Genomic DNA, 14,888 nt, shown 5'->3' with positions numbered 1-14,888 from the left:
TTCCAAATATACGCTAAAAGTTGTTTAATTGAATTCTAAATTAAGTTAAAGATTTGTGTGTGTGTGTGTGTGTCTGTGTGTGTGTGTGTGTGTGTCTGTGCTACCTGTCCACCGTTGTGGACACATCAATATTAAAAAATGTATGGTTAGTCATTTTATAAGGTTACAATTATATTGTATGATTTTACGGGGGAAAAAAAATAAAGGCATTTGGTTGTAAATATGTCCAGTTTGACCGCGACCACTGACCAAAACTCACGACACAATGTGATTTTCATTTTTGCATTAATTTGAGAATTTTTTAAAAGGACTTTTCTGTCACCTCTCCCTGTAATAAAATGTCAGCTCTCTATGATAAATTTGATGCGGAAATGAAAAACGGGAAAACGTTGTTTATTTGAACTATTTTAGACCTCACGAAGCAATTATCATAGAGATTTTTTCTTCTTTAGCAATTCATTTATTTAACATTTTTGCATAAACTTCTACAATATTCTCTGTACACATTTCTCATTTTTCTTCTATTTAAAAACACAAAGTCCACCTTATTTAACATGCATGGTAAGAATGTAATAAAAACATATAAGAGGAGTATTGGGAAAATTTGCTTTATAGGCCTCACCATCCAGCGGATGGTGCTATGACAATTCATCCCTCATGTTGTCTGTGTGACTACTCCTCACCATTTAGCATACAGTATACAAAATTCAGCTATATCATATACTTCTATAGTTGATTTTTTTTTGTTGTAATATTAAACAATGAATAAACACAGTACATGATTTTGAACATTGCAGTCATTAATCAACACAATTAAACATAATATAATGAACATAATATAATAATAAATATTTATTCTTTCTAGCAAAAAACAACAGCAAAGTAAAAATATATAAACTGATAAAGTTTTAATTTTACTTTGTTTTCATCTGTACAATCATATGTGTTTCTTCAGTGACACCATGAAACAGTCCTTGTTCTCTTAACAGTGGATCCACTTTATCCACACAGTAGAAAGCCTCCAAACATAATGACAACACCAATCCAGTCACCTCGTCTTTCATAATGACCTTTTATTTTTAAATATATACTTAATGGTTCACATGTTTACTTTGCACCTCTGAGGTTAGGGGTACGATTTGTGAGTTCTCCCCGTGCTTCAGGGATTTCCTCTGGGTTCCTTTGGTTTCCTCAGTCCAACAGCAATGCGTTGTAGGATGATTGGCTGAATGCCTAAATTGTTGGTATTGTGTTTTCATGCGATGGTATGGTACCCCATCCAGGGTGTCCCCTGAGTCCCATGGCCCTGATAGGCTCCAGGTTTACCATTTCTAATGGCTATAAAACAACATTTCAATGAAAATATTAATATTCCACAATTCACCACATCATTAGTCCAAGTTATGGCTTCCATCAGGTGACCTTTATGTAGATCAGGAGAAGAACCAAAAACCACTTCCCTGTTCTTTCATCCATACATGGAGTTCCTGTCAACCTCGTGTTTTTTGTGTTGATGAAAGTTGGACTTCACAGTGACATCTTGGTTTACATTTCCTCTCTTCATTTTGGAAATAGGCTTTCGATAAAGGAACCTGCACAAAATTTAAAGCAGTTTCAGTTTCCCACAAGCCTTATCTGCACACATCAGGAGGACTGATCTCAAAGCAGGAAAAGCTGTGTTTATTCCCAAAAGATAAATTTCCAGTGCAGCGTCGCAGCTCCTGTACCACACAACATCTACACACAGTTTGTAGAACTTTATATAATGAGGGTGTGAAAAAAGGATATAGATATAGAGAGACATGTTAAGGAAGAACTGCTCATGTGTGATACTCACACACAGGATGACGTGCTATAGAGTGCAGACCACAACTGAAGCCACAGTGGAACCAAAAGCGGGCTTTACGCCACACCCACGTCATTTTGCTTCAGCCTCCTCTACCGGCTTGTAGACTACACTTTACTACTTCCCTCTCTCTTTCTCTTTCTTTCCTGTCATCATCCACTCGTCTCTGCATCCATTGCCGGGATGGCGGAGCTGGAGGGCTTCGAGTATGGCAAGTCGGACTTTGTGCTCCTGGACGAGGTGACCATGGAGCAGTTCCTGGAGAACCTGAAGCTCAGGTAAGAGCAGATGCACAATAGAGTATTGGACAAAAGCTGAGAAGATTTAAGAAAGATCTAAAAACTGACTTTCAATTCTGTTTTAAATTAAAATTCACTCATATCATCTTGAAAGAAGATGACTTAGAATTCTGACTGAAAAACACAATATTTTAAAGGCTATCCAACATGTAAGGTACTTTCTGACACCATGACCACTCCCTTTTGGTTTGGATGTATTAAGCGATATGCGGTGACTGCAGACCTCTGCAGTGACTAGTGGCTTACAAAATTCATCACTAGCAAGAAATGGCTTTACATTGTGTATTTTGTAGATATCATTAAAGTGAAGCAAAACAAACACTAACTGTATTTACATAAGCTAAAGATTTTCACAAGATGATGCAACCTAAAGAACTTAAGTTCTTTAATCCCTCTTAGAGCTCTCTCTCTGTCGTCATGTTTCTTAGTCTCATTTATCTGTTGATTCGTTTTGAGTCAAATCCACACGGCTCTTTGTGTTTTTGCACAATTTTCCGTGTTTCCATGACAACTGGGGAAGATGGGTTTCATGGTAACAGCAATGTTTAGTTTGTTTTTAGCTAGATTGGTAACAAGGCCTTACACTACAAGTGAATGAGAATGACATATAATACAAATAATCACAAGCCGCAAATTACAGACTCCTATAGAGAACATAACATATACCATTTTGTTCTGTATATACACATATATAGATGTTTAGAAGCTGTTTCATTGCTATACATTTACAGCAAATGTTATTATCCTCCACCAAGGTGCAAATGATCTGATTTGATATAATATTGCATATTACAAATCCCTGTATTATAATAATTTACCATTAAAAATATATATTACACAATTTAATATATATTAAACATTGTCTTACATATGGTTCTTTTCCATCTCCTATTTGAGTAAGATTCTTGTTTCATTCAAACATATTTAAATGCTGGTAAAGATGCTAATATGAATACAAGTTAAGCTGAGCAAAAAGTCTGACAAGTCTGACCAAACAGACCCAGTCATTCGGATTTTATGAAACGGAGAAGGCAAGTCATCTTGAGCCATGCGTCGCACTTCCTGTTCTCACTTCCCACCTTCATATTACTTCCTGTCAAATGTGGGTGTAGTTTGTCACTCTGACAGACACTCATTGCTACATAACCTCCGGTTATAACTAAATTCATGCTAAATTCTGTTGTCTGTTTATGAAATAAGCCACTCCACACTGAGTTTAAAGCAGCATTGGTAATGTTCCAAGTTATTAATTCTTCTATTAATATTCTCATAGGTGTCTATGCATAGCATAAGCTAAGATGAAGGGCCTATAAAAAATACCTATAAAAAATGTGGACATTCTACAGTACAGGCTTATTTCATAAAGCAAACTATATATATATATATATATCCTTTTATTTTAATGAGTACAATATATACATATATTATTTATGTATCAGAGCCAATGTGTTTTGTCTCTCAAAAAGTCTCCTGCCCATAAAAACTCAAAAACATTTGATTGAAATTGTCATTACATTCCTTTTGACATTATTTACAGGTGTAATAATTTCATTAATTGTGTGTTGTAGTTTCTGTCATTTTAACAAAACAGAAAACCATGGACTTGGCTAGACTTCATGGTCCTAACTTTGAGAATCTTCGGCTATAAAGGATTTGGGTCATTTTGAAAGATATCAAGAGAAGCAGGTGAAAAAACAATAATAAACCAAAACAATAAATGAATAAATTCTCTAAAACTGAATGTAGGCCATGTTCAGTGTATTTAAATCAAGATGGCATGTATTTCCAATTTAGAGGTCAAAGTGATAACAATAATATTAACAAATATAAATGAGAGAAATGTTATTAATAATGGTGGTGTGCAGCATCATTGAAAATGAGAGTTCTGACACTGCTGTAGATTTCTGCTGGGATCAATGAATGTGGAAATTATGCTTTTCATGAGGAAACCATTTGATTCAGACATTGAATAGTTCCTGCACTGAATAACATTCATTTTAGTGTTTCCCAAACACACTCCCTGGTAAATTGATGAAATTACTGCACATTTAGTTTATCTTCAGTGATTAGATTTATTGTTAAACCTATCAACACCTTATTATTCCACCTCATATCAATGAATAATAACTAGCTCAACTAGATAGCATTGCTAGCTTGTATCAAGGAAGGTTGTTCCTTGGTTAATTCGGTTATTTCATGCATCAGTTGTAAGACAGTAGTGATAAGATCTGCAGCATAATTGTGGATGCATTATAACCTTCATGGTTGGATTTATTGCAGGACTGTTTAAGACTATATTAGTTTTAGCTCGGTGTACCTAATAAACTGGCAGCTGCATAGATGTTTATAGACTTCATAGAAATATACAAATTTTATATTGTATGAATAGTGGAGAGCAAATACCATACTCCACAAACAATAACCATGGTATGGAACAAACATATCTTTGTTATTTTGTTAAATAATAGGATTACTTTCCACATATCTTTCCGTTTAGAGTCTTTCCATTTAGTTTTTTTTTTTATATGCTGCCAGATTGATTGCTTTGAATGCTTTCAGGTTCGAGAAAGGCCGAATCTACACGTTTATCGGAGAGGTGGTGGTATCGGTGAATCCTTACAGGCAGATGGACATATACGGGGAGGAAGCCGTTGGTGCATACAGAGGGAGAGAGCTGTACGAAAACCCGCCTCACCTCTACGCAGTGGCTGATGCGGCCTACAAAGCCATGAAGAGAAGAGCGAAAGACACCTGCATCGTCATTTCAGGTAACAAACAAAAGCATATCAGATAATTAGGGGTTGGGTGTGCAGAGTTTGGCTTGAAAAGGGAAGTAACATCGCTGTTAACAAATATTAGATTGCTCAGGTTAGTGCTGTATAGAAACTTATGACACAATTCGGTTGAATCTCTTTGACAAGTTTGCACTTTCTAGTGTCCTGCGAATGGAACAAGCTGTATTTTTTGGTTATAAAGAAAGGGAAAAAAAACTGTTTATAGCGTTCATACTGTAAGCTTTAACAGGATTTAACTTGACTCAAAGACATTCCACAACATTACATGTTACTCTTAAAGAATAAAAAAACATGATGTGTCATTTAATAACACTTTTTAAATGTAATATTTAGACAAATTACTGTAGAATAAGACCAATTAGGATCTGTTTGGTAAGGAAAATAACTTCAGGTCATATCATGTCACCTCATATCATGTCACTTTATTTCAGATTTCTCCTCCCATAACAGAATATGTTTTATTCTACACTTTATGAATCATTCATAATGAACAACATTAAAACTGCTTTTCAGTAGTCAAGGTATAATGGATTTAGTGAAGGAGTTGTCAGAGACATAAAAATTCAAACTAGAGTTTATGGACTAAGCTATTAAAGATACTGTTTAACACCAATCTGTGTGTGTGTTGTCCAGGTGAAAGTGGAGCGGGGAAGACAGAAGCCAGCAAATACATCATGCAATACATCGCAGCAATCACTAACCCCAGCCAAAGGGAAGAAGTTGAGAGGTGAGAACTTAAATGGCACATCTTTTAATCTCTGCATGTAATCACTAAAGGTGTTAATGTATTTAACTCCAACCCAAAGCTCTATATTATTTTTAAATAATATAGATATTTTTTAATTGTCATTTTACTGCCTGTTATTTTTCAACTATATATATTATATATATCTAGTATATTTATCAACTATAAATTAAGTAGGATAAATGACTCAAAAGACTTTGCAGAGCAGTATTTAACTATAAATTCGTAATCTATTTCTAATCTTAAACAAAAACTGTCTCCCTAAAAATACAGAATAAAAGCATATGAAGTCCAATAAATGTTTATTTAACATTTATGGAAGGAGTCTCCAATGTCAGTGCTTTGAAGTCTTCTGGAAAGTCCTGTATATGTCCTAAAGGACCTGTAAGCTAGCTCTTTGTGGCTGTACCATACTTTATATCATGACAGGCTGTGTTTTTTTTGCCATAATATGTTTAAAAATGAGAAAAAATAGATGTTTGTGAGGGAACAAATATTTATAGCTTCTATAATGTATAGGATAACAGGGATGTTTTTTGAAGATCTTCCCCAATATTAAATATAATTATTCTGTATACTGATAAAAAGTACTACAGGTTGTTTAATTATAAAAAAAAAAAAAACTCCTAGTGTTAGAAAATTGCTGTGGTATAAGAAGTCGAATAAAATTATAGATGTAATAAATGAGGATATGAAAGCTAGTGGGTGCAAATGTTGAGGATGTAGAAGATAGGGATAGGTGGAGAGAGATGATTCGCTGTGGCCACCCCTGAAGGGAAAAGCCGAAAGAAGAAGAAGATATTGGTTTTATTGAAAAAAAAAAACCCCAAAACAACAATGTTGTGATGGTAAGCATGAACCTGCTTTTCAGCTGTCCACATTACAGCAAGTCATCACTGATTATTTTATTATTATTTTACTACCCTCTCTTTCTGCTTTTCTGGATCACCTCCTATTTGCTCCACTTGGTTTCATAATCGAATACTTTTATTTTCTAGTGTGAAGAACGTGCTCCTGAAATCCAACTGTGTCTTGGAGGCATTTGGAAATGCCAAGACCAACCGCAACGACAACTCGAGCCGGTTTGGGAAGTACATGGACATTAACTTCAACTTTAATGGAGACCCAACAGGAGGACATATCAACAATTACCTGCTGGAGAAGGTGAGAGTTCACTCAGAAGCTGGAACTCGAAATTACAGCCGTTACTTCTGTTTTGAGTTAATTCACCATGCTTAAAATTCAGAAGAGATGTGGCATGAATACTGCCTTGAAGCGGAATAAATGAACGGTGCTGCCCCTGTTTCTTATGATGACTGCGTGTTTTCCTGTGTGTGTAACATTTAATGCTGAGATCCAGTGCTATAAAAAGTAATCATGTTTTCCCAGTACTAACAAGAATTTAATGATGAATAATAAGATAAAGAATTTCTTTAGCCTTACTCTTCAACAACTTGACCATCTATCCACTGGTATACACACACACACACACACACTTAAAAAAAAGTATGTATGTATATATAGGTTTGTGTGTAGCTGGTGACGTCTTGTAATTAGTTTCAGTTGTGTCAGTTTTATTTTTGACCTTCTCTCTCGCTTCTGTCGTAATTGTGGGTTTTTCAGCAAAGGTACTGAAATATAGACGAGAGAAAAGGGCTCTAAATGATGATGCCTATGAACTACACCCACGCTCATGCTCCTGAATGTTAATATATACAGCTTTTAATGCATTGGCTTACAGTGCATAGCTTTCTGTCAGTTCATGGCTTCTCCAGCTGGGGAGGACAGGGCTGAATATTTAAACTTGCCAACACAGAGAGTTAAGTAGTTAATCCTTCTGATAATCTGATGAGATGAGATAAGATGTGATGTACCATTATTAATCCCCTGTAGGGGAAATTGACAAGTTGACACAGCAGCAAGAGAAAGAGGGGTAAGAGCAAAAAGGAAAAGCTAGACATCCTAAATAGTGTCATAAAAATAGTATAAGATAAAGAGAAATAATAGGAACATTATAAATAAATTAAATTATTATAAAATAAATCAGTGTGTTTAGAGTTATGTATATATGTAGTGTCCTTGTTGTTTATATACATAAATTAAGTCTGTTGATAGGATATCAGTGCGTTATGAATCAAAATAATATCAAAAGAAGTGTTAAGTTGACCTTGAGTGACAATAATGCATTTTTTTTTGTCCGTCATATTCTTTTTCCTCCTGTTTAGTCAAGGGTCATCCAACAGCAAGAGGGTGAGAGAAATTTCCACTCATTCTACCAGGTGAGATGGATTGCTGGATATAGGAAGAATGCTGCTTTTGAGATTGAGATTTAATAATTGTTAGATATTAGGGATGTAACTGAATTTGGATCATACCGTTATTCAGTTTGAACCATTAATCAGATTGAAAAGATAGCATGTGCTAAAAGGATATAAGTACACAGATGTATAATTGTTTTTTTTGTGTGTTTTGGTTGAGAATAATGGCATGGCATGTATTAAGACTGGGCTCTCATAGGCATTAAAAAAAAAACTTACCTCTCATGCAAGCTGGAGGTTTTAAGTTTCATGTGGGTGTGAGAAAGCTGTCGATATACTAAGCTTGCTGGAAAGTGCTGCATGATACAGCTTGTATATTTGCATATATTTTAGGAAACAGAACCAACTGCATTCAGAAAATAGCACAGGCAGGTACAAACAAAAATAACCCTATGAACGTGATTAAATGAACAGTCCTGCTCATATCTCTAGTTGAGACGGATTATCAACTCGAATGATGAGGAGAACAGTGTGAGGAGACACAGCACACAGCATGCTGCCAATGTCGGCATTTCCTCTTCTTTGTTTCAGTGTTTGCCAGGGTTCATGGGATGGTACATATTGTATTTAATAATAACTGAAAAAAAGCCTAGGTTTAGCCTCACCCACTTCCAGTTTCAATCAAAGTCCAGATAATGCTATGAATATTTGAGGCACTAAACAGATAAGGATACAAATATGCAAATTCTGGTATTGTGTTAAATATCTATTAGATATCGAAAGTCTATGCACTGAAATGCAGAAGTACTTACCAAGAGAGGATGTTCAATCCGCTACACCGTATTTACCAGAAACAGAGTGTTAGGTCTGCTTGGTGAAATAGTAAAGCAAAAGGAACAGTTAAGCAAGGCAAGACCGAAGCATAGTTTAGTTTTACTTGTTCTAATGTCAATTTCAAGGTGTAATGTTGGGACAGTTACAGTATATATTGTACACACCGTATAATCTTCCGCATGATCTAGCATTGCATTACATGTGAACTGCAATGTAAGAACTGCTCTAATTTTGCTGTACTCAGTATAGTGACAATAAAAGAATCTTGAATCTTAAAGCTGATTTCTACATGTGTCTTCCAAAAATGTAGATTAATTTGTTTTAATAAACATGAGGCAAACACTTTTGTATAACGTTGTGTGTGTGTGTGTGTGTCCCCAGTTGTTACGTGGAGGTTCGGATGATCTTCTGAACTCCCTCCATCTTAACAACGATCCTTCAGAGTACTTGTACACCAAGCAGGGCTCCTCAGTCACTGTAAGCCCTACCTGATTTCACCTTTATCAAATTATGTCTATTTAATTCACATCTGAACCAACATAATAATCAACATGTACACTAATACAACATATTGATGTTATTTGATCAAGCTGAAATCACTGATAGTTAACATTTAACTTTCTTAGTTAAAAGTTAAAGTTTAGAGTTAAATGTATTATTTTGGCATGCTCTTATTATCCATTCTCTTATTGTCTTTTTGTCTTTTGCCACCCCCTTCTCTATCTATCTATCTATCTATCTATCTATCTATCTATCTATCTATCTATCTATCTATCTATCTATCTATCTATCTATCTGTCTCTCTCTCTCTCTCTCTCTCTCAGTCTTCCAGTGATGATCGGCGGAGTCACAGGGAGGTGATGAGAGCGCTACAGGTGATTGGCTTCAGTCAGGAGGAAGTCAACTCCATCTATAAAATCCTGTCCACCATCCTCCTCCTGGTATGATGAAGCATCACAAATCACATAAAATACACTTGGATTCTATACACTGAGCAAAGATTTCTCAGTTCTGTGAGATCTTAAAAAAAAAGTTCTCTCTGGTTGCTGATTGAATGCTAAGATTTTATAGAGTAATAATCAATCAACATTTAAGGTAAGTACTTAAATTAAGTACTTAAATTTATTATTTAATAATCTATACAACCCCAATATTGTGTCATTTTACATGATTATTTTGAAACTATTTGTTTTTATTATTTAGTTATTATATTTTATATATATATATATATATTTGAAAATGTTTATTTTTTAATAACAATTTATAACAATGTTTAAATGTAATTACATTTTAAATTTAATATCATATATAACAGAAATAATTATAAAATAAACAACGATTTAATAATGATGTTATTATTATTATTTCTTAATTTTTAAATTAAATGAATGTAATAAACCAGATTTCTGACTGGACCATGTGCCTTCGCTTTTTTCATCATCATTCTTAGGGGAACCTGCAGTTTGTGAGTGATGGAGAGAGCGTGGAGTTGGTCGGAGGTGACACAGTGAAACACATTGCTGAGCTCACATCCTCTGAGGAAGAGAGTGTGTCTAAAACACTGTTGTATCGTACAGTGGCTACAGGAGGCGGCGAGGTCATCTCCAAAGGGCACAGCGAGCAGGAGGCCAGCTATGGCCGAGACGCTTTTGCCAAGGTGCTCTGTTCCTTTCCTGTACAAACAGGAAGTGTTTAAACCTGGCTTTCTTTGTAGAATATGAATGAAATTGCTTTAATAACTAAAAGATTGAATATTAACAAAGACCATCTGAATTGAGAACGCTGAGAACTTGAGAATCTTAATAATATTGGTAGTTCATAACACAACATTATTAATCACTTAATAAACAAATCACCATCTCTAAACATTTTCTAGTTTTAGACTACATTACTATGAAAAAGAAACCCTTATATAATGTCTTGTATTTCCTCCCTTAATTGTAAAAATTGCCACATTATTAGTTCCATTTCATGTTTACAAGCTCACCTTGAAAAAAAATAACTAATGCAATACTTTACCCAAATGTTATTTATTATTGCAGATTATTTGTTTTAAAACTGAGACAAATATGGTTTAACTAAAACCTCCTACAACTAACTAAAACTAAAACTTGTAGGAAATAGTAACATTTCATTGCTTGTGTTGTTAATATTCCTACTGCTTTGATTCAAAACAAAAGCACTGTTCTAGTAATACTGGTTTAGCAATAAACTATAATATTTACTATAATATGTTTATTTTTTCTGATAAATTAAAATCAGCTCCTAGAGATGCTTCAGTGCTTAACTTTAGGTCTCTGATTCTCATCTTGTAGGCTTTATATGAGCGGTTGTTTGGTTGGATTGTTGGTCAAATTAACAGTGTGATTGAGGTGAAGAACTACAACCCAGCTCTGCACGGCAAAAACACAGTGATCGGAGTGCTGGATATTTATGGCTTTGAAATCTTTGACAATAACAGGTGAGATTTTTCCTGAGCTATGTTAGCTGTCAGAATTGCCAAATGTCATTTTTTAACAATAACAGACCTTGGTACACAAACACAGTAGAGAGATTAGCACCAAGGAAGAAACACAATACACTGGCAAGAATAAAAGGCATTTGCTGCTTAATAAGTAAAAACACAGAGCACTTTTACTGTTAAAGTTCTGCCATGTGTCACTAGAAAAATATTGAATATTTAAGAAAAATACATTCACTGCAGTCGAACAGATGAAGAACGGTTAGGATTGATGTATGACAGAAGTATTAATTGAAAATGCTGCTTTTAACAGCAATCTAAAGGAATCATTTTGTTCAAAATAGTGATGGATGCTGCAATATTTAATAACATTTATGCCAAAAATGCCGAAATATCAGCTTGTTACACCACCATGTATTCTTTTACCAGAATAAAAAATCTGTGTGTAATTTGTATAGATATTAGGTAATACTACCTAAACCAACAAGCCTATATCCACATGAACCATGACTGTAAGTTATTTTACCAAATGCATGCTGGGTTATTTTTCTCTGTTTAGATTTTGTCTTGTGCTGTAATGTTTCCCTGCAGTTTTGAGCAGTTCTGTATTAACTACTGTAACGAGAAGCTACAGCAGCTGTTCATTGAGCTCATCCTAAGACAGGAACAGGAGGAGTACCACAGAGAGGGCATCACATGGCAACATGTGAGTACAACACACACACACACACATATATATATACTCACACACAAACTACTAAATATGGTGAAATATAGCTTTATAACTGTATATCCCAGTCATGATGGCACCCACAGTTATGACGACAATAGGTTTTGCTTCTCTCTTTTTGGTTCCCAAGAAGGGATATTTGTGTGCAGCTTTACCATATACGGTAGTGAAAGGACAAGAGGGAACGCATCACTTATTTACTTTATTATCACATCCTACAGTGGATTTTCACAGTCATATATGTACTTTTGCTTGATTTCTCTTCAATGCCAATCCTGTCGTCCTTTTGCACAGATTGACTACTTCAATAACCAGATCATTGTGGATCTAGTGGAACAGCCGCACAAGGGCATCATTTCCATTCTGGATGAGGCCTGCCTCACTGTCGGAAAAGTCACAGACACAGTCTGCTTGGAGAGCATGAACAACAAGCTTGGCCAGCACCCTCACTACACATCCCGCAAGGTACACACACGTATCATCATGAGAATATCGTTAACAGTGAAGCACGGTGATGTTAACATCATGGTGTGGGAAGGATATATGTACTGTATATATAAAACTATGTTGTACTATTTGTGAGCAGCAAAAACACTAAATATAAAAAGAAATGATTGAAGAGGAGAACTGGAGCATACATACAGACATCTCAAGAGGAGGGATCCTTCCTTCCTCTTGAGATGTCTGTAAGTACGCTTCAATTGAGAGGAATCAAAAGCTGTTTAGAGGATATGAAAGAGGATAGAAGTCGTTAGAAAACTAAATAATGGATACCAACACAATATAGTACACAGTATATATAATTATATATAACAATAATTATTGAAAATGCTTATAAAATGTTTATTTATTTATTTATTTGTTTGTTTGTTAATTAATTAATTAATTAGAGAGAGAGAGAGAGAACTCTAATTGAATGCTGCTGCAGTTTAACAGGCTGGTCAACAGAGAGCGGCATTCACACACAAAATCACAGAGTCAGCCAACTCTGAGCCAACAAAAATCGAGTCCATCTAAATAATATTTTTTTTCTGTGGAAAAGTGATAAACAACATCAACACAACTACTCATGAAACAATGCTATATTTTTACTCCCACACAGAATATACTGTATAATGAAAGCTGTTGTCATTGTGTCCTCTTGTGCTTTGTTCATTTGTGTAATTTTTTTCTATCATGGTCATGTTCGTCACAGTCAATCTGTCCTGTCTTTCTGCTAGCTGTGTCCCACTGACAAGAGCATGGAGTTTAATCGTCATTTCCGCATCCGACACTACGCTGGTGATGTCACGTGAGTCCTGAGTTCTTTTTTTCCATCCATTACATAGCACTTATTCCAAATACACAAACAATTAACAAAAAGCCAGAGTAAACCTGTTCAACATTTTAGTAACTTTTTGTATTAAAAAAAATAAATAATACTCAATGTTGAACACAAGATAAAATAAGTAAGGCCTTGAATACAGGCTGCTTCATACTTTGTGTGATATGTCCTGAAGGAGAGCTGCTACTAACACCCCAAATTTCATTATTTTCCAAAAAACGACACATTCCTAAGTGTTTTATTTGTTAAATTCTTTTAAGAAGATTGTACGTTTTATCCATTTATAGCTGCATTTAGCATTGTGAAACGTCCGTAAAGCAGCTTAGTTTCTGTTATGACTTAACTTATACAGTAGCACATATAAAGAGGCATTTCCTCAATAGCCTCTCTTTTTTTTTTCATTTTACAGGAGATAAAGAAATAGAATGCACGAACTTCTCTGTCTTAAGCATACATTCTAACTATTAATTAAAATTCTGGCATTGGCGACTCCTACTCCAGGGAGAAACCTTCACGTCATAAACAGCTGCACTTTTTAAAAAAAAAATTTTTGTTGATGCTGTATGAGCCCCTGCATAAGATTATGATAGAAATTCAAACATATTATGGATATTTTATTTCAATTAACAATTTCTGACCAATCAGAATCCAGACTGTAACAGCGGGGTGGTGTAAATACTGTATATTTAAACACACAACATATCCATTTGCATGAATGCTTTTAATAGCTTTTCTATATACTCCGATTTAGGTCTTGATTAAAAATGCACCTAGTTCCTGTTTGTAGTGTCCTCCCTCAGCAGCTGTGACAAGGATAATGTCGCTTTATTCCCAGGGTGTAAACATCACACATGCTTGTGGGACTCTGAGAATTGGTTGGTAGATAAGTGTGAACAGTAATCCCCCATTTTACTTCCTGTGCCAGCAGGTCATTGGGAGAGAAAATGCTGCGTGATGATGATTAGGATAACTTGGATGCACATCAAAAAAACATTTTCAGTAGATTTTCATTCTCAGCTCCGATTTTAGCCCATGATGCTGCTTTCTAGGTGTTTGATCGTTAGATCGTCCTTGCCTTGACTGTCATGGTTTTTCCTCCAGGGATGTTGTCGCGTCGTCCCCTGAGTCCTACAGCTCTGCCTCCTGCAAGCTGACAAGTGCATTTCTATGTAGCCTAGTTTTAGCTGTACTGTACACTGTATGTTCTATTAAAGAGCTAGATAAGTAGTGAAAAACACTGACGCACCCTTTAGACTTGAGTTACATTTTTTCATTTAAGATACATCATAATATATCAATATTTACTTGATTTTCTTAGTATTTGGTAGTCTCTTTTTGCTTTACTGACAGTGTGGACTCGAGTTTTGGATACTCTGCACACTCACTTCATAAGCGTGTAAGATAAGATAAGACTTGTGAGAAAGAACTGACCTTTTGTACAAACATGGTCAATATCACGCATTCATTTGCATTTCAGAAGTGTTCTGGAAATTGTGCAACTTGTTGAATATTGAATATCAGATTTTCAGTGTGGCCTTTTGACTTTTGAATACACACACACACACACACACACACTGCATGTTTACAGTCGGACTC

At 35.1% G+C, this 14,888-nt stretch overlaps 1 protein-coding gene and 1 long non-coding RNA gene across 2 annotated transcripts in view; one reads left to right on the top strand and one right to left on the bottom strand.

The window, feature by feature from the left end:
* Positions 1–458: 458 nt before the first annotated feature.
* LOC131362738 (uncharacterized) lies at positions 459–3,205 on the bottom strand. The gene is made up of 3 exons (XR_009206233.1): positions 3,014–3,205; positions 1,838–2,113; positions 459–1,592 (listed from the first exon to the last, which is right to left on the bottom strand). It is a non-coding gene; the product is annotated as an uncharacterized LOC131362738 (long non-coding RNA).
* myo1g (myosin IG) overlaps positions 1,992–14,888 on the top strand; it is a 36,832-nt gene continuing 23,935 nt past the window's right edge. The window contains exons 1-12 of the mRNA XM_058404965.1: positions 1,992–2,124; positions 4,705–4,913; positions 5,574–5,667; positions 6,684–6,849; positions 7,911–7,964; positions 9,159–9,254; positions 9,602–9,718; positions 10,228–10,434; positions 11,093–11,238; positions 11,830–11,944; positions 12,263–12,433; positions 13,189–13,259. Of these exons, the coding sequence (XP_058260948.1) occupies positions 2,030–2,124; positions 4,705–4,913; positions 5,574–5,667; positions 6,684–6,849; positions 7,911–7,964; positions 9,159–9,254; positions 9,602–9,718; positions 10,228–10,434; positions 11,093–11,238; positions 11,830–11,944; positions 12,263–12,433; positions 13,189–13,259 (1,541 nt within the window). The 5' untranslated portion in view covers positions 1,992–2,029. The remainder of the gene's footprint in view (positions 2,125–4,704; positions 4,914–5,573; positions 5,668–6,683; positions 6,850–7,910; positions 7,965–9,158; positions 9,255–9,601; positions 9,719–10,227; positions 10,435–11,092; positions 11,239–11,829; positions 11,945–12,262; positions 12,434–13,188; positions 13,260–14,888) is intronic.

The sequence above is a fragment of the Hemibagrus wyckioides genome, linkage group LG12 (genome assembly GCF_019097595.1).
Source record: "Hemibagrus wyckioides isolate EC202008001 linkage group LG12, SWU_Hwy_1.0, whole genome shotgun sequence".
NCBI lineage: Eukaryota > Metazoa > Chordata > Actinopteri > Siluriformes > Bagridae > Hemibagrus > Hemibagrus wyckioides.
Note: the sequence above shows the minus strand (reverse complement) of the source record. Positions and strands in the feature narration are given on the sequence as shown.